We start from the raw sequence: 25,039 nt of genomic DNA on the forward strand, positions 1-25,039 counted from the left end.
ATAATCCTAACACTTTGGGAGGCCAAGGCAGGCGGATCACCTGAGGTCAGGAGTTCAAGACCAGCCTAGCCAACATGGTGAAATCCCATCTCTACCAAAATACAAAAATTAGACAGGCATGATGGGGGGTGCCTGTAATCCCAGGTAATTGGGAGGCAGAGATGGGAGAATCGCTTGAACCCGGGAGACAGTGGTTGCAGTGAGCCAAGAAAGCTGCAGACATCATGCTTACTTTAGACAGAGCTGAGAGAAACTTCTTCAAACTCTTTCTAAGATCTGCCCTGAAAATCCTGCATATAAAACTACAAGCTGGATATGACCTAAATCAGAGAGATAATCATAGCTAAATTCCTACAGATATGAACTAATGTGTCCAATATGTACGAGTAACTTCTACCTCACTTTACTTTTTATAGATTATGGGATAATCATCACAGCATATATTAGTGCCACTGATACGAACATAATTTCATACAGCGGGGGGTGCAGAACAGAAACTAGAAGATCTGGCCCATCTCATGCCTCAATTTTCAGTTATTATGTTCTACTGTGCCTTGGGCTCCTTATTTGTGAAATGTGGCTAATAATACACCAACTCTCCTCCTTACTAGGTTCTGCAGAGGGAATAAAGGGCCGGTAGACTAGGTAGATGGATAATAAATAGAAGGAAAGGCATATGCACAGTACTGCATAAGCTGTTCTACACGTACAAACTGGTTTAATGTCTGGTGTCATATAACCAGTAAGTTGACTTCATTTAAAGAAAAAGAAACTACTACTTTGTTGGGTTAAACCACAATCACACACTGCAGTATATATTAAATGCTAAAAATAAAATTCACAGAGGATAACTATAATTGCTAAAGATTTCTTTTCAAAAGTACATCTTCATTAGTTTATTTTCAATACTAAAATCTTTAAGTTTGTTGTTTTAGAACATAATTTGAAATCAATATATTTTAGGCAAATTAATTATAAAAATGAATGCATAACATGTTTGATTATGTTGTATTTCAATTTAATTTCTAGATTTCTTCCCTCACTGAAAAAATATCTGAGGGCCCACTAGGTAACATGGTAAGCCCAAGCTGCATAATTCTGACCAAGTGCTCACTTTTCTTTTCTGTTTTTTTTTTTTTGTTTTTTTTTTTTTAAAAATTTGAGACAGAGTCTCACTCTGTCACCCAGGTTGGAGTGCAGTGGCAAGATCTCAGCTCATTAAAATCTCTGCCTCCCAGGTTCAAGTGATTCTCCTGCCTCAGCCTCCTGAGTAGCTGGGATTACAGGTGCACACTACCACGCCCAGCTGATTTTTATATTTTTAGTAGAGACAGGGTTTCACCATGTTGGTCAGGCTGGTCTCGAACTCCTGACCTTGTGATCTGCCCGCCTCGGCCTCCCAAAGTGATGGGATTACAGGCATGAGCCACTGCACCCGGCCCAAGTGTTCACTTTCATACAATTTACACAAATAGCTAAGATATGTAAGACTGCAGTGTGGCCAGGATGGTAAACATAATTACTATTTACCAATACCTAGTTTTTCATAACTTTCTGGACACACAGAAAACTATATTTCTAGGAGGGGCCATAATACAATAAATGAACTGTAAGCAGAACCAATGTCACTTCTCCTGTAAGACAGTAAAAATTCCAACTTTTATCTCTGCCTTCCCTTCCTAAAACCATAAACTGAGACAGTGGGAGCTCAAAAGGTCACCACTCTCCACGGATCTTTTCATCATCACTTGAAACAAGCTGCCCAGGAAAGTCATGATCTCAACAGCAGGCTTTGCCACAAAATAAGGAAAAAATCTGAACATGATAGGCCACAGAAATGTCAGGACTTTGCATTTGCTCATTTGACTGTCTGAATTATCAAAATAGAGCCTAGCCTATGCTGACCACTACAGCCTCAAGGACTGCCTGACACAAAACAGAAGCTCAATAAAGAAGTATAGAATGAATGCATGGATAGATGAATAGTTCATATAAATATGGAACAATATGGAAATCTGGACTCTAATTCCACCATTTGCTAGCTGGATGACCAGGGCAACTTACTTAACTACAGCTCACTCACCACCTCATCAACAGACTTGGGCCAGTAACAGTATTTACCTCAAAGGGTTACTTAGAATTAAACGAGTTAGAGCATATAAAAAGCACTCAGAATAGTTGCCAACACATTAAAAAGCGCTTAATACATGTTTACATCTAAACAAGCAAATACGAGGAATGGGATTACTGTCAGGTTGGTTTTCTAATATCTGAAAATGTCACCACTAAAAATTATTTCCAGTTAAATACAACATGCCTCAGTTGAATTTGCTATTTGAAAGAAAGAAAATTATACCAGCATTAATTCACTGTCCTCATTTAAGACGAAATTATTTCTTCCTCTACACCTTACATAGGACTTACTTATCTAAGACAAATAGCATAGTGAAATGACACACAGCAAAGTGAAGTGCCATAACTCAACACTCACACTTACCGCAGTAACCCTGTCTCCACCATTAGTAACCTGCTTGTAATACGGTGATCCTGAAAGAACTCTCCAGGCAGAAAGGCCACAGCTAGAAGCTTTTGACATGCCTACTTCAGCAGTTTCACATCCACCGACCAGCAAAAGTCTAAAAAAGAGAAAAATTTTAAAAATCGATAAATTGCAAATGTAAATAAGAGCAAAACAAAGAGCAGAAACAGTCACCTTGATAAAGAAAATTTACAAAGTACTCTTAATATATGTTAAACCTAGAAGGTAAATATTTCAGAGCAAACAATCAAAAGAAAACCAAACTGTTTTTCAATTAGAATTTCACCGTATACTAAGGCTTATATATTCAGGCACCTGAAACCCAGGTGGGAAAATAGAAATGAAGAAAAAATTTAAGGCTGGCAATTGAATATCAAAAAAACTGTATCAACACCAATAAACGTTAATAGATGTGTAGCCTCACCCAGATACATTATGTATTAATTATGGCAATATATCTGATGCAATGAGGGAGCCATTACAGAATGCTAGAAAGAAATGACACCCAGGAGAGACCGAATGCGAAAGAACCACAGAGCAATAATTATACAAAAGTAAGACTGGTCGGTAGTTTAGCTGCACACTATGATTGGTTCACTTTGCTGCTTGTTACACTCCATTCACAACTGGAGGCCAGTTACCAACATGGCAAACAGCCTAACATATACTAAAAGTTAAAAGACATTACTGTGCAACCACCCTATAAACAAAGCTATTTAATAATGGAACCCCAACAGTCACAATTTTTAAAGTTATGTTCAGTACTTCTGGCAGGAACCTGTATAACAGACATCATAATCATCTGTCTAAAGAAAGAAAAAAGGTCTGAAAGTTCTGTTTACCTCCTTCTTGGCCATACCCATAGAAAACCAAATCTTGAAAAATGTATGTTTCTACATAGAAATTGAAAGGTCAAAGAAAACACTTCATAAAGTTATTTAGAGTTGGCATATCAGACTAACTCAGTTACAATTTACGTCAACTAAAGCTAACTTTAAAAGTTATAAAATTATAAATATCAGTACCTCGTGACATAACACCATGAGCTCTCAATACTGAGCCTTCAAGACCAGTGACGGTGTATGCCCAAGGTAGTCAAAAGCACTATATTATTATAGAAAGCAACACCTGGCTTCTGTTAACTTTGTTCACCTTGTGTGGTAGGCCACACAATGGCCCCCAAAAGATGCCCGTGTCCTAATCGTTGCAGCCTGTGAATATGTTCTATTACATGGATGTAAGGTTGTAGATGGAATTAGGGTTGCTAACCAAATGACTTTAGAGTATCCTGAATTATTCAGGTGGCCCCAAAGTAATCACAAGGATCCTTAAAGGTAGAAAGGGGCAGCAGAAGAGTCAATGTCAGAGTAATGTAATGTGACACTCAACTGGCCACCACTGGCTTTGAAGGTAGAAGGGGCCACAAGCCAAGGAATCTGGGCAGCTTCCAGAAGCCGGAAAAGGCAACAACAAAATAGATTCTCCCCAGCCTCCAGAAAAGAACACAGCCCAGCGGATATGTTTGATTTTAGCCCAGTGAGACCCATTTCAGACTTCTGATCTCCAGGACTGCAGGGTAAGTTTGTGTTATATCACCAAGTTTGTTATTCATAGAAAATGAATATATACCTTTTTTCCTTCCTAGTCCCAAACTCAGATGACCTGTCACACTCTAATGCCACCAAAAGCCCTTTTCTCATCTGACTACTCACTTTCTAAAGTGTTTCTGAACTAAGCTAATGATAACAATTAAAGAACTCATCTGTACCATATACTCTTAGATCTAAATTTTTCAAAACCATACAAAATCCTTCTCAATTTAATTATGAAGTGTAGCCGAACTCAAAATCTCAAAATCCATAAAGTAACTTAAACGCACTTTCTTCACAGAAACACAACTTGAGCCTTCACACAAAGCCTTTTCCCTACTGCCTTTATATGTGGCTCTAACAAATTTTCATCTCAGCAAATTGGAAGCAAAAAACTTTGCGAAGATGCCTTGTAGCAACCTATTTGGGCTGTTCCTACCCTAAGCAAATCCTTAGAGCTAACATGTAATTAACCCTGCTCACCAGCGCAAAAGAGATTGTGGTCCAAAGTCTGACTAGTAGTATAAGTATTACTTGCCCAGAGCATTCATTCTTCTCAAGTGATTCTATTACAGTAAACTATTTCCCAAAAAAAGGGGGGATATATCTAGTGCAGATAAAATCATATTATCCCTCAGAATCTAACTCTCAATTTGGAGAAAATATTGATGAAAACAGAAAAATAAACAACACTACAAAGATGCAATCAACAAAAACTAGACAGTGAGAAACTAAAAAATAAATAGCCTGGGTTTTCTTTCAGAACCCACATACACAAAATCAAAGCAAAAGAGCAACAGATAGAAGGAGGAAATGGAGAGCAGATCAATGAATTAAAAGTAAACACAGGCTGGGTGCAGTGGCTCATGTCTGTCATCCCAAAACTTTATTAGTGACCAAGGGTTCAAGATCAGCCTAGGCAACATAGTGAGATCTCATCTCTACAAAAAAAATTAGCCAGGTGTAGTCATAGGAACCTACAGTCTCAGCTACTCGGGAGGCTGAGGTGGGAGAACTGCCTGAGGCCAGGAGTTCCGAAGTTGTAGTGGGCCATAATTGTGCCACTGAACTCCAGCCTGGGTGACAGAGTGAGTGAGACCCTGTCTAAAAAAGAGACGGGGGAAAGGGAGAACATAGTCTGGATATTTGAAGATATTGACAGATTATTGTTAATTATTTTGGATGTGCTAATGGTATCATGTTTATGTTTTAGAGTCCTTATTTTGTAGAATACACACTGAAATATTTATAGATGAAATAATACGCTGTCCAGGATTTGCTTCAATATAATCCAGGGAAGGGTGGATAGGGAAATGGCTGGGTATACAGGTGAAATGAGACTGGCCATGAGCTGACTGTTGAAACTGAGTAACAGACACTAAGGAGTCAGTATACTATTCTACTTTTATACATGCTTCAAATTTTACATAAATTTCTTTCTCAAAAGTCCATTTGATAGGAAAAAATCCTCTGAATAGATAGAAACAAAAGGGGTAATTTGGAAAATCCAAAGTTCAGAATTTAATCACAATGTTTTTTCAATCCGAAAACATGTGATTCCTAAAATATACCTTTAAAAACTAGTAACCTCTATTTGAAAAAATAATCACTATTTGAGAATTCAATAAATTCCCAAAAGGCCACTGTAAAACAGTTCCTTGATAACTGAAATAATGTCACTTTGATCAATGTTCAATGTATATATTTGTGTTAAAAACATATAATAAACGTTTATTTATAACATATAATTTCTACTAATTAAATTTATGTTAACATATGTATGAAACTTTAAGTTGGCTGACTACTGAAGGAGTTACAGACCTAAGTGATAATCCAGATTTTTTATGTCCTGGGTATTGGAAGACACTTCCTCAGTATGAATTCTGACAAATAGCATAGCCATGCATAGATTAAATTGGCTACAAAACATTAAGATCCCCTGAGAACAAAAGGGATTCAGTATCTGTTCCCAGCCTTTCCTCCATTCATGCCAGACTGAAGAATAAGTAGGAAAGCAGCAGAATGATGAAACGAATCATGTGCTGTTCCAATCAGACAGACAGCAGCTTTAGGACACTGATGCTCCAGCTCTAAGAATGCATATGTGTTCACACATCCAAGTAGGCACGGGTGCTTGAGTATGTTTAAAGGGGAAAAAATGGAGATAACTGAATCAACATCTTCACAAAACAGGCAACTGGCAGCTGCTGAGTGCAGGGCAATGTGCAGAGCACTGAGTGTACAAAGATGAACAAGGCATGCTCTCTGCATTTAAAAGCTCACTCTCTAAAACGCACACACACAAAAAAGGAAGAACACATGGGAGCATGAAATTATTGGCACAAAAGATGGCAGACCAATCTGAAGATGATAAGCCAATCTAAATCTACAAAACAGTTTTTCTTTAGTTATACATGCCAAGGGGCCAGCCTGGGAAACATGTCTCCACAACAAATATAAAAATTAGCTGGGCATGGTGGTGCATGCCTGTAGTCCCAGCTACCTGGAAGGCAGAGGCTGCAGTAAGCCAAGATCCAGGCACCACTTCAGCTTGAGTGATAGAGCAAGACTTTCTCAAAACAAACAAACAAAATCCCCAAGGGGTATCAACCCCAATTCAGACTCCATTACTTTATTATTTAATAAGACGCACAATGTTGACTAGAACTAATCTACAAGTGATCAAGAAAGTAAAAGTAAAAGCACGCTTATGGTGATGACTGGCCAAATAAACATGCTCCATCATGATCACAGTGTTCAGAACAGCTTCCACAGCAACACTGGCCAGAAGTGAGGAGAAATAAAGTTCCACTGGTAAAACCATGTAACTTTAAAAAAAGTCAGTCAATGGGAAAGAGAAGAGTCTGAAAGTCAGCATAATATACCCAATACATGTTTGCTAAGGGACTGTGAACTGAATGTCCACATTTCTCATTAGGAAGCACAGAGTGAAGAGGGTACAAAGACACCCATCTTCTCACTGCTTGTCCTCACTGTATGTTTCAGCAGTAAGATATGACGAGAAAGGTGGGGAGAAGGGAAGGGTCATGGCAATGGAGGCAGGGAAAGTTGGAGTCACACTGATTAAAATGGGTAAGACAATGCTAAGCCAAGAATTTGCTATGCAGCCATAAAAAAGGATGAGTTTGCATCCTTTGTAGGGACATGGATGCAGCTGGAAACCATCATTCTTAGCAGACTATCACAAGAACAGAAAACCAAACACCGCATGTTCTCACTCATAGGTGGGAACTGAACAATGAGAGCACTTGGACTCGGGAAGGGGAACATCACACACTGGGGCCTATCATGGGGAGGGGGGAGGAGGGAGGGATTGCATTGGGGAGTTATACATGATATAAATGATGAATTGATGGGTGCTGACGAGTTGATGGGTGCAGCACACCAACATGGCACAAGTATACATATGTGACAAACCTGCACATTACGCACATGTACCCTAGAACTTAAAGTATAATAAAAAAAAAAAAAAAAAGAAACATCGAGAAGAAAATTTCATGCTTGTGACAGTTATAAGAGGTGAATAAAGAGGGAGAGATACTATCTCCTTTGGTGGATATTTTAAAAATGCCAATTCCTCTTAATTTACAAATTGAATGCAATTTCACATAAAATCCTGTAAGAATTTTTCATGGAATTGAACACACTGATTTAATGAAACTAGAAAAACACAGAATTCCCATGGGAAAACAAAAGTTCTAAGAAGAGCCAACTCAGTTCATGCTGATCAATCTTTCACTTATGAGCTGGGCTTTGTGCATTTTGACCTGTAAACATTTTCCTACCCTGCCATCATTAAGACAATCTCGCTCAAATTAGACCACATTAAAATTTAAAACTTCCATCCATAAAATGAAGACTGGGCCTGTAATCCCAGCACTTTGGGAAGCCGAAGTGGGCGGATCACCTGAGCTCAAGAGTTTGAGACCACCCTGGGCAACATGGTGAAATCCCGTCTCTACTAAAATACAAAACATTATTCGGGCGTGGTGGCGTGCACCTGTAGTCCCAGCTACTCGGGAGACTGAGGCACCAGAATCGCTTGAGCCTGGGAGGCAGAGGTTGCAGTGAGCTGAGATCGCTCCACTGCACTCCAGCTTGGGCTACAGAGTAAGACTCCATATCAAAAAAAAAAAAAAAAAATGAAGACTGGGAGAAGTTATTTACAACACATAGAACTAACAAAGTATTAATAGTATCAGTAGGCAGAATTTATAAAGATGTCCAAAAGAAAAGTAGAAAAAGGATAAGCAACAGCAAATCGCAAAAAAAGAAATCCAAAAGCCAATAATGCAAATTAAAACAACACAGATTTACACCAATCACCCTCTAGAATGTTCAGGGACCTAGCAACCCTTATAAACTACTGGAGAGATTGCAAATTGAAGCAATCATTTTGGAGCAACTTGACAATATCAAATAAATGCACACAACCAACTACCCCACAAACTCTGCTCTAAGGAAACTATAAAGAAATCCTCGCATGGGTATATTCATCTTTTGGCAAAAAAAAAAAAAAAAAGTTTAGTGCGAAGCTTGTCTTGTTTTTTACTTTTATTTTAGGTTTAGGGGTATATGTGCAGGGTTTTTATATGGGTAAATTGTGTGTCGCGGGGGTTTGCTGTACAGATTATTTTTTCACCCAGGTAACAAGCATAGTACTCGATAGGTAGTTTTTTGATCCTCACAGCACTATTTATAATGCTGAAAAATTAGAAATATTTCAAATGCTTAAAAGCGATGGACAAATAACCAAACAAAGTGTTCAGGAAAACATATACAAGGTGAAGGGAACAAATACAAAAATATATATTGGAAGGTCACACACCAAAATTATGACAGCTGCTTCTAGAGGGGAGAAAGTTAGACAAAAGAATGGAAGTAGGGAATGTTGTTTGTATTACTGTCTCTGATATTTATATGTTTGTGTAGTATACACACACACGTACATGTACATCTTAGGTCAAAGAAAGACACATTTAATATCTGTTAATTGAACGTAGTAGGTACGTAGGTTTACAGATGCTCCTTGACTTATGATCAGGCAACCAATAAACCTATTGTAAATGGAAAATACTGTAAGTGAAAAATGGGTGTTTTATACATGTGATGGGATGTCAAAACACACAACACAATATCCAAAAAATGCTGGCAACACAGTATATAGAGTATTGTTTGCTTGCCTCATGATCTGATCACATTACCCTTGTGGTTGCATGGCAGACTGGGAGCTTCAGTTCACTGTGATACCCAGCATCATGAGAGTATCCTACACACACTGCTAACCCAGGAAAAGATCAAAATGCTAAGTACAGATTCTACTGAATGTGTATTGCTTCTGCACCACCACAAAGTGGAAAAGTCTTAAGTTAAAAAAATTGCAAGTTGGGGACCATCTGTGTATTATATTATTCTCTGTACTTCTCCTTCTCTCTCCCTTTGTTTTTAACTTGAAAAAAAAAAACATCAAGATACAATATCCCAAATTATGCACATAAATTTCTCTAGTTAATGAAGTCTAGGGGAAAAAAAAAAACAGTGAATTGGCTTTAACACATTGCATCAACCCACAAGTCTAGAGAAATCCTGAAAAGGAAATTATCATATAATGTGCCTTGTGATACTTTGAGGTTGTGTATACATTAATGATTATATCTTAAGTATTCTGGGACTGGGACTTACTACTAAAATAGTTATTAGAGTTTTTAAGAAATTTAGTCTATAGAAGCTAACACTGTAGCAAATAATTTATATCATTAATGTTACTTGCTTTCGCATTAAATTCCTCCACCTAGAATATTTACATGCAATGGTAACCATTAGATCCTTAAATATACAGAATATTTATTTGACGTTTAAGTGCTTAATTTCAAAATAACATTTTGAAGCAAATATTTTCAAATTACCCTATGAAGATACAGTAAAATGGAATTTTTATAATACAAATTAAATCCTCTACACTAAAGCACATGGCATGGGAATTAGCAAAACTTTACTTCCCCTCAACAAAAACAAGAGAGAAAGAGAAAGAAAAGATTATGTTTCCCAATAATCTTTGTCTTAGTCCATTTTCACGCTGCTGATAAAGATATACCCGAGACTGGGCAATTTACAAAAGAAAGAGTTTTATTGGACTTACAGTTCCACATGGCTGGGGAGGCCTCATGATCATGGTGGAAGGCAAGGAGGAGCAAGTCACATCTTATGTGGACAGCAGCAGGCAAAGAGAGCTTGTGCAGAGAAACTCCCATTTTTTTAAAACCATCAGATCTCATGAGCCCCATTCACTATCATGAGAAGAGCATAGGAAAGACCCGCCCCCATGATTCAATCATCTCCCACCAGGTCCCTCCCACAACACGTGGAAATTATGGGAGCTACAAGGTGAGATTTGGGTGCGGACACAGAGCCAAGTCATATTAATCTTCAACCTCAAATTTTATGGAAAATAGCAGGCAAATGATGGGTCTAGAATCAGGAGTATCAAGTTTAACTAACCTTTGCTTAAAAGAAACTATATAATCTTGAGACATTCCTTTCACGCCATTAATGTTTACTAAACTGTGTATAACCAATGAGGAATATGCTAAGCCACTGACGAAACCTCTTAGTACACTATTTCTAATTTTTTGGAAATCAATGTTGAGCATAACTCTTAACTCTCACTTTTGTCCAGTATCACATATGGTGTGCTGGTTAGGGGGCCTGCATTTCTTCTGTACCTTCCTTTTCTCAAACAGCCAGGGATATGCATTCATATAGAGGAATAAATATGAGCAGAGTCCACCACAAGTAAAATAACCAGTAAGCACTGACCACTACTGCACAAGACCTCTTCAGAAACCTTTCAGTTAGGTACAAAAACAGCCTAAAAGACACATTAACTGCATGAAGGAAGAGGTCAAAGAAGGCTGCACAGCGGAGCACCAGTAAAAGGTTCATCCATTAAACAATTTCCCAGACAGATAAAGGGGTTAGGTAAAGAGCCTTCTAAGCCAAGGGCATTCTAAACCAACATGATGTACAAGAACACAGAGATGAGTTTGTAAATGCTGTGTTCAAAGAACTATAAGAACTGCAATGAGTGCTTCCAGCCTCTAAAGGACAAGAGGGAAAAAACAGGGCAGAAGGTTCCAATAGGTCCTTAACAGTACAAATATTCAGTCTAGCTAACTTCCTGGGCAAGAAGTTAATCATGCTCTACCTTCTATCACATAACAGTCATTTAAATCATACCTCCATTACTACGCTTGGAGCCATTTGGGTGCGGACACTGTGTCTAATTCATTGTTGTATCCTTTAGAGCATTTACTATGGTTGTTTCAAAAGACACATCTCTCTGGGCACTAAGTGCCAAGAACTATGGTGCCACAAAGATAAATAAGACATAGTCCTTGTCCTTGTCTTAACTTCTCTAGGCTTCAGTTCTCCCACCTGAGAAATGAAGAGGTTGAACCAAATGATGGATGAACTCTTTTCCAGCCCTAAAATTCTAAGAGTCAAAAACTCAAAGCAGGAACACAGGTATGGGACAACAAAAATGAACTGTGACTGATGGAGTGAAAAAACCTAAGGAGGAGTGAATTGAAGGAGCAAGATTAAAGGTAGAGGCCAGAGAAGAACAGGGGATGGTATCACAGACGTGACCAGGGCAATACGAGAAAAGGCCAGTACGGGCAGAATGCAAGCCCCTAAGCAGCCGACTATACGTGATACTGACGAACTGTGAAAGTTAGTGGATACAGACATACAGTTAGACAAAGGAATAAGTTCTGGTGTTTGATAGCATAGTAGGATGACTACAGTTAATAATAATTTATCATATATTTCAAAATAGCTAGAAGAGATTTGAAATGTTCCCAACACAAAGAAATGGCAAATGTTTAGGTGATGGAGATCCTAAATACCCTGATCTGATCATTACACATTGTATACATATATTAAGATACCATGGTATCTTATGTAGCAATTTAAATTTTTTAATTAACAAAAAAAGTTACACTAAAAATTGGTTCAAGAAGAATCATAAATGGCTTATTAAGAAGGCTCTTCAATCTAATAAATGTTGGAAAAATCTGCCATCTAGTGGCTTAAAACTCCTTAAAACCAAGGAAGGAATCTGTCCAATGACCAGTGACCAATAAAGAAAAAGAAAGAAAGAAAATACTCCCCATATCCCAAAATTTAAAACTGCCTTAACCACACTTGGCAAAGTAAGGGCTCAAAAAACGTCACCTATCAATTCACAGCTAGAAGACATAACTCTTGGGAAAACTGAAATGTTCTCAATATTAATTCATTGTAGTAGATCCTAAACATTCTTTACTACAAAAATCCTGCTAGCTCAATATTTTAAACTCGCTTATCCTTATTTATTAAGGTATTTATAAGAAGAAAGCATATATAATCATGACACTTTATATTAGCAGTTCTCAGATATAACATAAGCCTCAGAATCACCTAAAAGGCTTGTTAAAATAGATTACTAGGCCACCACTCTGCAGCATTTGAATCAGGAAGTCTAGCATCGACTCCAATAATTTACATTTCTCTATTTTTTTTTTTTTTTTTAATTTTTGAGACTGAGTCTCACTCTGTCACCCAAGCTGGAGTGCAGTGGTAGCACAATCACAGCTCACTACAGTGTACCTCCCAGGTTCAAGTGATCTTCACACCCTCAGCCTCCCAAGTAGTTGGGAATACAGGCACGTGTGTGCCTGGCTAATTTTTTTCTTTTTTTAATCTTTTGTAGAAACAGGGATCTCCCTTTATAGCCCAGGCTGGTCTCAAACTCCTAGGTACAAGTGACCTTCCTGCCTTGGCCTCCCAAAGTGCTGGGATTACAGGCATGAGCCACTGTAACCAGCCAAGAATTTGCATTTCTAACCATTTCCCCAGTTATTCTGATGATGCTGGTCAGGGACCACACTTTGAGAACCACTGCTTTACTTTATGTTTGAATCTGTTATCTGATCTCTAGAAGATACACTTTACTATAGGTCATATTATGATGCATCAGACTATTTAGTCAACATGTGCTTAAGAATAATCACAGAAAACTGATTATATTGAATGATTAATTATTAAAGATAAAATTTGGGAACTTTTCCTGGACTTCTTAGTTCATTAATGAAATCATTACTTGGCAATTTGATGACTGGGCATCATATTTAAAACTGAGTGGTACTCAGTTATAAATTTCTTAAAATACAATTTAGAGTTTGGAATCAAGAAGTATGGAAAGGCCAGGCACAGTGACTTACATATGTAATTCCAGCAGTTTGGGAGGCCCAGGCAGGAAGTTCTCTTAAAGTCAGGAGTTAGAGACCAGCTTGAGCAACATGGCAAGACCCCATTGCCTCAAAAATTTAAAAATTAGCTGGGTGTTGTGACACATACCTGTAGTCCCAGTTACTCAGAAGGCTGAGGAGGGAGGATCGTCCAGGAGGTAGAAGCTGCAGCAAGCCAAGATCACATATATCACTGCACTCATATATGAAGGACAGAGCGAGACCCTGTCTCAAAAAAAGAACTAGAAAAAAATCTACGAAGTTCAACACTCCTTACTTTCTACCTCCCAAACAGAACTAGACCCACACTCAGACAGATTGTCGGATGACATAAAACAGGGGCCAGAAAACATTTTGTGTAAAAGGCTAGATTATAAATATTTTAGGCTCTGTGGGCCATATGGTCTCTCACAACTACTAGTTTATGTCAGAGCATGAAAAAAAACCAGACAATATGTAAAACAAAAAAAAAGTGTGGCTATGTTCCTATAAATCTTTCTTTAGAAACACTGAAATTTGAATTTCATATAATTCTCATGTATGATAAAATATTCTTTTGAGGTTTTTTTCAACAATTTAAAAAATATAAAATCTATGCTTAGAAACAGGCCACATTTGGCCCACAGGCCAAAGTTTGCCAGAGAAAAGCTTACTGCGCATGGGAATCAAAGACATGAATTTACCACTGAACAGTCATGCCATCTTAGGAAAGTTTCTTAAGCTCTAGGAGCTTAGGTTTCTCTACACACACAAGAGCAGTTATGAAACCATCTCATATTGTGATGAGTAGGATTCAGCATATATAAGTATCTGGTCATCAGTAAAGGCTCTATCAAGTTAATTTCGTCTATTATAATCTTCAATTGAAGTCAATTCAATGTCAGTTCAGAAAGTGTCTTGCAAGGTGCTAAGCTTGCAAGGTGCTAAGCTAGCAGTGTAGGAAATACTGTGTGATGAAATGAAGTATTCCCTGCCCTCATGGAGTTTACAATCTTATGGCATTACTATATCATTAACTGACCGCAATCTGAATACTACCTTCTTCGACCCAGCAGGCGGAGGTGATCCCATCTTACAGAAACATCTATTCTGATTCTTCGGTCACCCTGAAGAGGCGTGACCAAAGAATCACTTGTGAAATTACAGTAAGACTGTAATTTCACCAAAGAGAAGTTTGGAAAAACCCTTCCATTCATACAGTTGCTCCACCTAGCTCTTACATTTTAATTCTTCCAAAGTCAGGCTTTCATTTATTTACTGAGAAATATATATTGAGCACCAAGTATGTGCCAAGCCCTAGTCTAAAAGCTGAAAATAGAGCCATAAATAACACAGATGAAGTTTCTGCTTTCATGGAAATTACATTCCAGTGTATTAGCATTGCTTTCTCTCTTTATATGCTTTGACAAAGTCAAGTATATTTTACAATTTAACCAAAATCTACTGACAAGTACTCCATGCGAAGCACCGTGCTGCTGAGACTAATGATACAGTTCTAAGACAGGGTTTTTGGCTTTAAAAACAACAATGATATTTTGAGAAATACAGAAATTTACACAAGCCTAGAGTTATCTAGACCAGGGGCCAGCAAACTCCAGTCCCTCAAATCAAATTCAGCCCACCGCCAATTTCTGTAAATAAAGCTTTACGGAACACAGCCACACTGCGAATTTTAGATGTTGTCATGTCTGCTTTCACACTACAAGAGGAAAGTTAAGCAGTCATAACAGAGACCATATGGCCCACACAGTCTAAAATATTTACAATCTGCCCCTTTACAGGAAGTGTGCTGACCGCTGGCACGGAGCAAAGAAAACATGAGAGGGTGTAATAGGAAGCTAGACAGATGAAAGGCCAAGCTACAAAAGCCTTTAATACTAATCTAAGAAGCGATATCTCTATCCCAAGGGCTAAAGGAAATCAGAGAAGGATTTCTAAGTAGAGAAGTAAATGATCAGAGTTGTATTTAAGACCTGTAATTCATTCTAGCAACAGAAATGAAAAGAAATTAGAGGAAGAGAAAACAACTTGATAAGTAAATTGGGTCAGAAGTAACGAAGGTCTGAAGTATAAGGATGGCACTAGAAATGGGGAGGAGGAGGCATACTAAAGAAGCAGAAGCAACAAGGCTTGAAGATCATAAGAATGAGTTGAGAATTATCTAACATAAATCTCAAATTCAGGCCTGGTGGAAATATTATACATCAAGATATGGGAATACATGAGAAGAAGCAGGTTTGAAGGAGGAAAATTATGAACACAGAATATAATAAGTACAAGGTACTTGTGAGCTATCCAGGAAAAGATGTTCAGTAAGTGAGTGAATAAGCAGCTTTGTGGCCTAGGAGTACCTTCTGGGATATGGACTTAGAAGGTATTACATATGCATTTAAGTGGTTAAAAACCACTAGGTCTGAATAAGGCTGCCTATAAAAATACATAAAATAGGTAAGGGAAAAAATATGGCCAAAAGATTCCATTAAAATACGATGAGAATTGATAACCAAGTTTAATGTAGGAACAATACAGAGCTGACCCCTGAATACCACAGGGGTTATGGGTGCCAGCCCCCAAGCAGGCAAAATCCATGTATAACTTTTGACTGCCCCAAAATTTAACTACTAATAGGCTAATGTTGACCCAAGCCTTACTGATAACAAAAACAGTCTATTAACACATATTTTATAGGTATTACATACTGTATTCTTATAGGAAAGTAAGCTAAAGAAATGAAAATGTTATTAAGAAAAAAATCCTAAGATTAAATACATTTACAGTACTGTACTGTATTTATCAATGCTGTATGTTTACATAGTCTGTTTACAAGATCAATCATCTGTCTGAAAGGGTGCGCACCACAGCTGCAGATTCAACCTGTGGCACATATCGAGCGATTCATCTTTTTCTTGTCATGTCGTGACTTCTCCCTGCTTCCTGGGAGCACTTCCAGCATCACTAGTGGGACTTCGTATGGGTCCCATGGCATTATTCAAGGTTTACAGTACCGCACTAAACACTATGAAAAATACATGAGAACCTCGAGAGATTACTTTTTACTGTGATACGCAATTTCCTGGAGACTAACTGCTCACTTGGAGATGATTAGCATCATGCAACATTTTAAGCGGGTACTTGCAACACAAGCTCACTGCAACAGCAACAGGTGGCTACAAAATTATTACCATAGTACAGTATTACCACAGCTACTTTATGCAGTTACTATTTAACACTACATCTTTATGATTGTTTACATTTCTCTTGACTGTGAATGTCACCATACACCATATGTAAGTTTTGATAAATGTTATTTTTTTATAATAGATTTGTGTATATTACATGGTAATAAAATAGAATTATATCTGCATATATTTTATGCATTCATGACATATCTAACTTTTCTCAATATTTTGATACTTCCAAGGTATGTGGTTCATCTGCAAGTTTCTTCATATTGTTGCCAATCTTCAAAAAAACATTTCTAATATATTTATTGAAAAAAATCTGTGTATAAGTGGACCCAGGCAGTAGAACCCTGTGTCGTTCAAGGATCAGCTGTACAAGCAGCATTCCGCATCCATGGGTTCTGCATACGGGGATTCAACCAACCACAGATAAAAAATATTCAGAAAAAAAAGGGATGGTTGTACTGTACTGAACATGTATAGACTTTTTTTCTTGTCATTCTCTAAACAATACAGTATGACAACTATTTATAGAGCATTTACATTGGAGTCTAGAGACGACGTGAAATACACAGGAGGATGTGCATAGATTATATGCAAATACTACGCCATTTCACATCAGGGACTTGAGCATTTGTGGATTTTGGTATCCAGGAGGGGTCCTAGAACCCAGCCTCCACAGATACCAAGGAATGACTGGGCAAAAATAAACTGTATTTCTATAGGCCAGGTGCAGTGGCTCATGCCTGTAATCCCAACACTTTGGGAGGCCAAGATGGGCGAATCACTGGAGGTTAGGAGTTCGAGACCACCTTGGGCAACATGGTGAAACCCTGTCTCTACTAAACATACAAAAATTAGCTGGGTGTGGTGGTAGACGCCTGTAATCCCAGCGACTCAAGAAGCTGAGGCAGGAGAATCACTTGAACCCAGGAGACAGAGGTTGCAGTGAGCGGAGATCACGCCACTGCACTCCAGCCTAGGGAACAGAGCGAGATTCTGTCTCCAAATAAATAAATAAATAAACTATATTTCTATATACTAGCAGTGAACAGTGAAAAAAGCTAACTAAGGTAGGAAATATATCTCAAACTTCAGACACTAGCGTACCTCTTTCAAATGATTTTTGGTATTTTAAAGGTATCATTTACATACCTCTTCATTTGTTCATTTATTTAAAGTTAGCACATAAAAGCTAAACAACTGTGCTTTATTATAACCACTACTCTCTGTGACACCACAGATTTTTTACACAAATTAAAAACATTTGTGCATGTAAAATGTAAAGCCATCATGTTGCCGTATTTGGGAGATACACAGTGAATGGAAAAAGATAAAATAATACCTAAAACGGAGTGACTTCCTGACTGCCAAGATGATGGCAGTGGTTCCTAACTGTGATATGGGGTGCAAGATGCCCCACACAGGTTTTACAAAGGCAGATATTCTTGAGTAAATGTGATGATATAGATTGTGTGCACTTATTACATGTCCCGGTTCAAACTGGAGTAGGAGTAGGGGGAGAGCTGGCAGCATCATATCAGCATCATATACGTGGTTTTGTAAAATATATGTATGCAAATATTATCTAGCTATGAATACATATAAAGAACAAACACATGTGTCAATTAGAAGATTCTTGGCAAAAGGAATTTAAGTATAAAGTTCTACTGGTAAGGGTCTCCTTACGGTAGACATGGAAAATCTAGGTACTTCAGCTAAATGTCAATACTATAACACTACTTTTGCTGTCTGTGCTTACTAAACAAACTTCTGATTACAATTGGGATTCCCACATAGGTCTATCAAGACAAGTGTCCTGGTCCATTTTATAGTTTTCAAAATAAAATATGATATTGGCTCATTGATGCTTTTTTCTTTACATAGATCTTTTGAGCTACGTTAGCCCCTAAGTGTGATATCCTCTCTGCACATTGACAAATTCAGTTTTCTGGGTCTTTGAAGTTTTCTGGATTAGAGTAACCTCGCTAAAGAGAAAACTGTTTCTCTCTGAGCATGAAATCTTGATAACATGAACCTGTGTTTTACTCATGTTTGTCACCCCTACCTGCAACAAGTGCCTTAGTGGTCTGACTGGCATGTTATAGGCTTCCAAGGAAGTCAAAATAAACACACATGCATACACATGCTCACCCCATGCAGACAGACAAGAGAAGATGGATATCCAGTTCTGCTACTTCTACACCTGTGTCAACCATCAATCTTAGCTCCTTATGGGCCCAGGCCTGGCCTCACAGTACTTATTCGCCCAGTTTTTTTAGGCAGCTACAACCAATGGAAGGGAGATAGCAACTAAAATGAAATTTATTGCTATCCCTCATTAGGGCAACTTCAAAGCACGGAACATATCCTAGTCATTATCCCATTCATCCCATTAAATCTCCCAGAGCTTATAGCACAAGGATTTTTTTTTTTTTTTACTTCCAATAAGTACAATATTTATTAAACATATCTTCAGTTGTTTTGTTACAAAGTGTGCAACAAATTACAATATTCTGCAGCCACAAATTATATGCAGAGCATGAAGAAACTATTAATCAGATAGTGTAATCTTTCCATTTATAACTCTACAAGGAAGAACTAGCAAATCAGATCTTACATATAACATCTCACTAAACTTTATGCATGGAAAGTGACAGACACTGCTTGTGCTGTTTGATACAAAATGGCTGAACTTCATCTTCAGAAGACTAAACCTGACATCTAAACATGCCAATATAAACATCAAAACAAAATATATTCTAACCAACCACGGGAAACAGTCTGGTATCAGGAAAGCAACAAGGATTACACACATTATTTTATAAACCAGCACACAAAGGTTTAAAACAGTTCTGAAAATGAAGTTAGCTGTCTTGAGTCAAGGGAATAAAAAAAAAGTCAGTATTGACCATTTACAATCTCTGACCTTTGTGGAGACGGTAAGAATCTGTTGTAGTGCAGCTACATACAGTACAATTCAGGCAATTTTGTTTTTTCACTTGGGTTCAGATTGCAAATTCATTGCTGTGAGAAAAGGACGGAGGCAAATTTTAGCAGCAACCTCCACCTGACTGCTTGACCGGAGTGCTCTGAATTTTAACATTGGACTTCTCAGCACCACCAGCTGTTGCTCCGGGACCCATTCGCTTTTTAATCTCAGCTGCCATCGTCATGAAAGACTGTTCTACATTCGTTGCATTCTTAGCACTGGTTTCCAAAAACGGAATTCCAAGGGAATCAGCAAATTCCTTTGCTGTTGTGTAGTCTACTACTTTCTTTGTGGTCAGATCACATTTGTTCCCTACCAACAATTTGTTGACATTTTCACTGGCATAACGATCTATTTCCTGCAGCCACTGTTTATTATTGAAGGACTCCTGATCTGTCACATCATACACAACTATGATGCCATGGGCTCCTCTGTAATAACTGGAGGTGATTGTTCGAAATCTTTCCTGGCCTGCTGTGTCCCATATTTGAAGCTTGATTGTTTTCCCATCTAACTCTATAGTTCTTATTTTGAAATCCACACCAATTGTGCTGATGTAGCTTTCTGTATATGTATCATCTGCAAACCTAAGAAGAAGGCAAGACTTTCCAACCCTAGAGTCGCCAATCAGAAGTAACTTGAATAAATAATCACCATGAAATATTAGTCTCTCCTTCAAATTCTAAGATCAGGCCAGGTGCAGTGGCTCACACCTGTAATCCCAACACTTTGGGAGGCCAAGGCAGGCAGTTCACTTGAGGTCAGGAGTTCAAGACCAGTCTGACCAACACGGTGAAACCCCGTCTCTCATGATCTGCCCGCCTCAGTCTCCCAAAGTCCTGAGATTACAGGTGTGAGCCACCGCGCCCGGCAATAAAAATCACCACAAGGATTTTTAACTGGAGGGGAGGACACCTGATCAAGTCTTTGAGGGCAGGACCTAGGTATGCAATTTTTAAAATTTTCAATAGGTAATTCTGCTATCCACACCTTGTTAAGAGTCATTGGCCTGGCACAGAATGTCAATAAAAGTACTAATGAATAAATTAACTTAGATTTCTTGGACGTTCTTGCCTGTTTCCTTCCCTCAACCCATAGCTGATGCTAAAGAACATAAGCTGAAGATTTAATTCCCTCTCGAGCCTTAGGGTGGATTTAAGCAACTCCACTGCAAAAACACAATATATTCAGCATCTACCTATATGGTTTATTCCACATCTACTTTTTATCCAGATTTAAATAACTATCCAGGTTCTGAAACCAAATTCCCAATTTCCATCCCAATACCAGCAATTTAATTTTTGAAGTCTTACTCAAACTTGTTCTCCCAGGAAAAGTAAGTCTTGTCTCTGAAGCCTGCTGTTGCCTGCCAGGTATCCCTGACAATGAATCTTTCCACAGTGCCTGCAAACTCTCCACCACAATTTTCCTCTGTTAAATGCTACATAGTAGTCTACAATGACCCTCCTTGGTGCTTGAAGAACTGTGGTCTGTGCCCAGTACAGTGCCAGAAAAGTGTGGTAAAGAAAGAGTTAATGACTTGCTTTGGGATTACACAGTTAGAAAGTAGAACAACCAAGAACAGAATTCAGGGCTCCTGTCTCCTATTCTAGTACACATTCTATTACATTAAAAAATGTTTTTAAAATTTTCTGTAGATATAAAACCAACTGTAGTAGTGGTTGCACAACTCTATACATTTAGTAAAAATCAATAAATTATATACTGAAAATCAGTGTCAAAGGGTCATCAAGGAAAGTGAACATGAGTGGCTTTTCAAAAAGCACAGCTTCTCCCAAGAAAGTAGGTATGTTCTCTGCCTTTTGACTTTGTTGAGATGTAAATTAGAGTCTAGAAGTAGCTACCTTCAAATACTAATTACCTTTTTGTAGCTATCAAGGAAATGTTGGAAATACAAAGCCACGTCAGATGTTGCTTATAAAAATTTTCAACAAGGCCGGGCGCGGTGGCTCAAGCCTGTAATCCCAGCACTTTGGGAGGCCGAGACGGGCGGATCACGAGGTCAGGAGATCGAGACCATCCTGGCTAATACGGTGAAACCCCGTCTCTACTAAAAAAATACAAAAAACTAGCCGGGCGACGAGGCGGGCGCCTGTAGTCCTAGCTACTCGGGAGGCTGAGACAGGAGAATGGCGTGAACCCGGGAGGCGGAGCTTGCAGTGAGCTGAGAGCCGGCCACTGCACTCCAGCCTGGGCGGCAGAGCAAGACTCCGTCTCAAAAAAAAAAAAAAAAAAATTTTCAACAAAATTGAAAACAAAAATAGGAACAAAATCACAAAATTAAAAAAGTTATATACTACTGAAAGCAATAAGTGCCAATTAAAAATCTATACATAAAGTGTTCTATTTGAATCTAATTCATTAAGTGTTATTTGGGACTGTATGATTCCCAGATAGGGTGTAAACTCCTACAGGGCAGGTACTACATTTGAATCTCCACCAGCAAGCATAGTACCCACCGTGAACAAAAAGCTTAATGCCATCTCGTCTAACAGTGCAGAGATCAGAGAATCTTCTCAGCCAGAATTAGGCTGTAATCTCTGCTAAAACCAACGGAGCAAAGAGAACATTAAGAATACAAAAAAGATGGCAGCAAGGTGTTGGGGTAGGTTGAAGAAAGGAAGCAAGACTGGAATGAGACAGTCTGAGTGTTTAAGGATAAAACACATTAGGCTGTGAGTTAGGATATGTAAGAAAGAAAATAGTCAAAATCAGCATATTCATAGAGCTTATCCCAAAGCTTCTCAACTAATTTTTGTTTCATATTACCAAATTTACCATCTCAGTTTCACTTCTTCAACAATGCTCACAACATTAGACAAAACGATGAATTTCATACAACCCTGAGTTTGTATATTACCAATTTATCGAAATTCAACTCTGGCTGATTTTCTTCACATTTATAAAATCTTTGTGGATGATAAACATCACAGGCCCACATTACTGAAATAACTGAAAATAAACAAAAATGTGATAAATATTTCAGCTTCTTTCGTTTAAAAAAAAAAGACCACATAATGGAAAATACAAACAAGCTAGCAAAATTTTCGTCATGTACAACAGGCCACTTACACATGCTCCTTGCTTTACAACAATCTTCATTCAGAAACAATAATGCAGTCATCCATCTCCAAACTGACTGCCACCAAGAGATGTATATGATTGTACAACCAACAAAAGGCCCTCTTTCTTTGGTTTGATAATATATCAAACTTTTCAGACATTCTTATTTAAATGGAGACTGTCCCTCAGAAATACCCTATTTTTGCTTAGATCCTGAGTCAAAAAGTAAACATCTTAAAAGTAATAAGTATAATCTGACTTTAAGGAAATTTATCCCATAATAACTATTCAGTATGATCATTTCAATCCTACAGTCCCACTTACCTTCCTGAAATAATGCCAGGAAAAAAGAAATCAAATATTGACTCTTATAACAACTGAAGAGAGTGCAGTAGTCAGTATGAAACAAACAATCAAACAAAAACAGTCCAGCATTAAGATATAAAATACTCTTCTTTTAAAAGGGATGAGAGAAGAAAAAAAAAAAAAAAAAACACAGAAATGTGGGGTATGAAGAAGAATACAAAATGGAAAAGGAGAAAAAAGGAAAAGTCAAAAGAAAGAAACATAAATTTTCTTCTCTACTCAAAAAATAAGAGTTATTTATTCAAGGTGCCCTCAGAGCCAGAGCTCATATACTATTTATTGCGGCTTTTACAAAGGTGTATACTACATATTCCTTGCTTTCAAGTATCTGATAGTCTAATTGGAGATATGAGATATGTGTCCATCTATTTGAACTACCATAACAAAATACCTGAGAGACTGAGTAATTTATGAAGAACAGAAACCTATTTTCTCACAGTTCTGAAGACTGGGAAGTTCACAAGGTGCGGTGAGGTTGGTTGTCTGGTGGGAGCTGCTCTCCACTTCCAAAATGGCACCTTGTTGCTGCATCTGCCAGGTGGGAAGACAACGCGTGGAGCCTCTTCTATGAGGGCCTTAAACGCACTCATGAGGGAGGAGTCCTAACGGCCTCATCATGTCTTAAAGGCCTCACCTCTTAATGCCATCGCATTGGCCATTAAGTTTCAACACACGGACTTTGGAGGGCAGATGTTCAAACTATAGAAGGATATATTCATGAAAACAGAAAACAATTAACAATAAAATATGGTATATTTAAATAGTGCCCAATAGCAGTTACATATAAGATAATGAGTAGGTCCTTGTTACGTGTGGCGTGAACTAGTACCTGATCATCTACGAGTCACCCAGCCTCTAGTACCTCCCTATGGAATCAACATTCCTCAAAGCACAAATGATCGTATTTCATCAGCTCAAAAATTTGAGTCCCCTAAAGAATAAGCTGCCTCTTACCACTCCCAATTAATGGGCCTCGACCTGCCATTCCCATGTCCTATCTCCCACCACCACTATCACCTCCCTTGTCCTCAGACACACACTCTACAGTGTCAGCCAAGCTACACCACTTACAATTTCCCAAAACTATACCATGACTTCTTTTCCCTTGCCACTATTAACATTGTCACTTTCTCTAGAATGTCCATCATATCTAGATTGTATCCATTCACCAAAGCAATTCCAAGCGCTACCTGCGATGCTTCTCTGCTCCTTCAAGCAAGTAGTAGCTCCCTATTTGGACCCCCATATCACTGTATCTGCATCCCTTTAAGGCGCTTATTTTCTAGCTTGCATTCTAGTTCACATATATAGATTTTTAATATATTTTATATATGAAATATGTACATTTACATATATAATATGAATATATTTATATTATTTATATTTATATAATAAACATATAATATATATTTTAATACATGTGAAATACATTTTTATATATTATATATGTTTAGATACATAAATTATATATATATACACACACACACACACATAGAGCATTCAGAGAAAGAAATGTATTTTAGACATTAGTAAAATATATACGCATACACTGGATGGGCGTGGTGGCTCATGCCTGTAATCTCAACACTTTGGGAGTCCGAGGCGGGAGGATGACCTGAGGTCAGGAGTTCGAGACCAGCCTGGCCAACATTGTGAAACCCAGTCTCTACAAAAATACAAAAATTAGCCAGACCTGATGTCAAGTGCCTGTAATCCCAGCTACTCAGGAGGCTAAGGCAGAAGAATCACTTGAACCACGGAGGCAGAGGTTGCAGTGAGCTGAGATCACACCATTGCACTTTAGCTTGGGCAACAGAGTGAGACTCCATCTCAAAATAAATAAACAAATAAAATTTTAAAAATATATATATATATGAATACACACATATATTATTTCCTAAGAATATGAGATCTTAGGTCAGAATTGCTCTCCATCTTCACATCTCCCCCAACCCCTAACATGGTGCATTCCACAA

The 25,039-nt window shown here is 38.0% G+C and overlaps 1 protein-coding gene and 1 pseudogene across 2 annotated transcripts in view; both read right to left on the bottom strand.

Moving 5' to 3' along the window:
• The window catches only part of NBAS (NBAS subunit of NRZ tethering complex), a 399,905-nt gene that overhangs the window by 338,774 nt on the left and 36,092 nt on the right, over positions 1–25,039 (bottom strand). Inside the window, 1 exon segment of the mRNA XM_017871408.1 lies at positions 2,498–2,636. Within this exon segment, the coding sequence (XP_017726897.1) occupies positions 2,498–2,636 (139 nt within the window).
• LOC108529224 (ras-related protein Rab-1A pseudogene) lies at positions 19,047–24,054 on the bottom strand (annotated as a pseudogene). Its single transcript, XR_001885442.1, has 3 exons — positions 24,018–24,054; positions 22,495–22,586; positions 19,047–20,295 (listed from the first exon to the last, which is right to left on the bottom strand). The product of XR_001885442.1 is annotated as a ras-related protein Rab-1A pseudogene (transcript).

Source organism: Rhinopithecus bieti, unplaced genomic scaffold (assembly GCF_001698545.2).
Source record: "Rhinopithecus bieti isolate Rb0 unplaced genomic scaffold, ASM169854v2 scaffold_4781, whole genome shotgun sequence".
Classification (NCBI taxonomy): domain Eukaryota; kingdom Metazoa; phylum Chordata; class Mammalia; order Primates; family Cercopithecidae; genus Rhinopithecus; species Rhinopithecus bieti.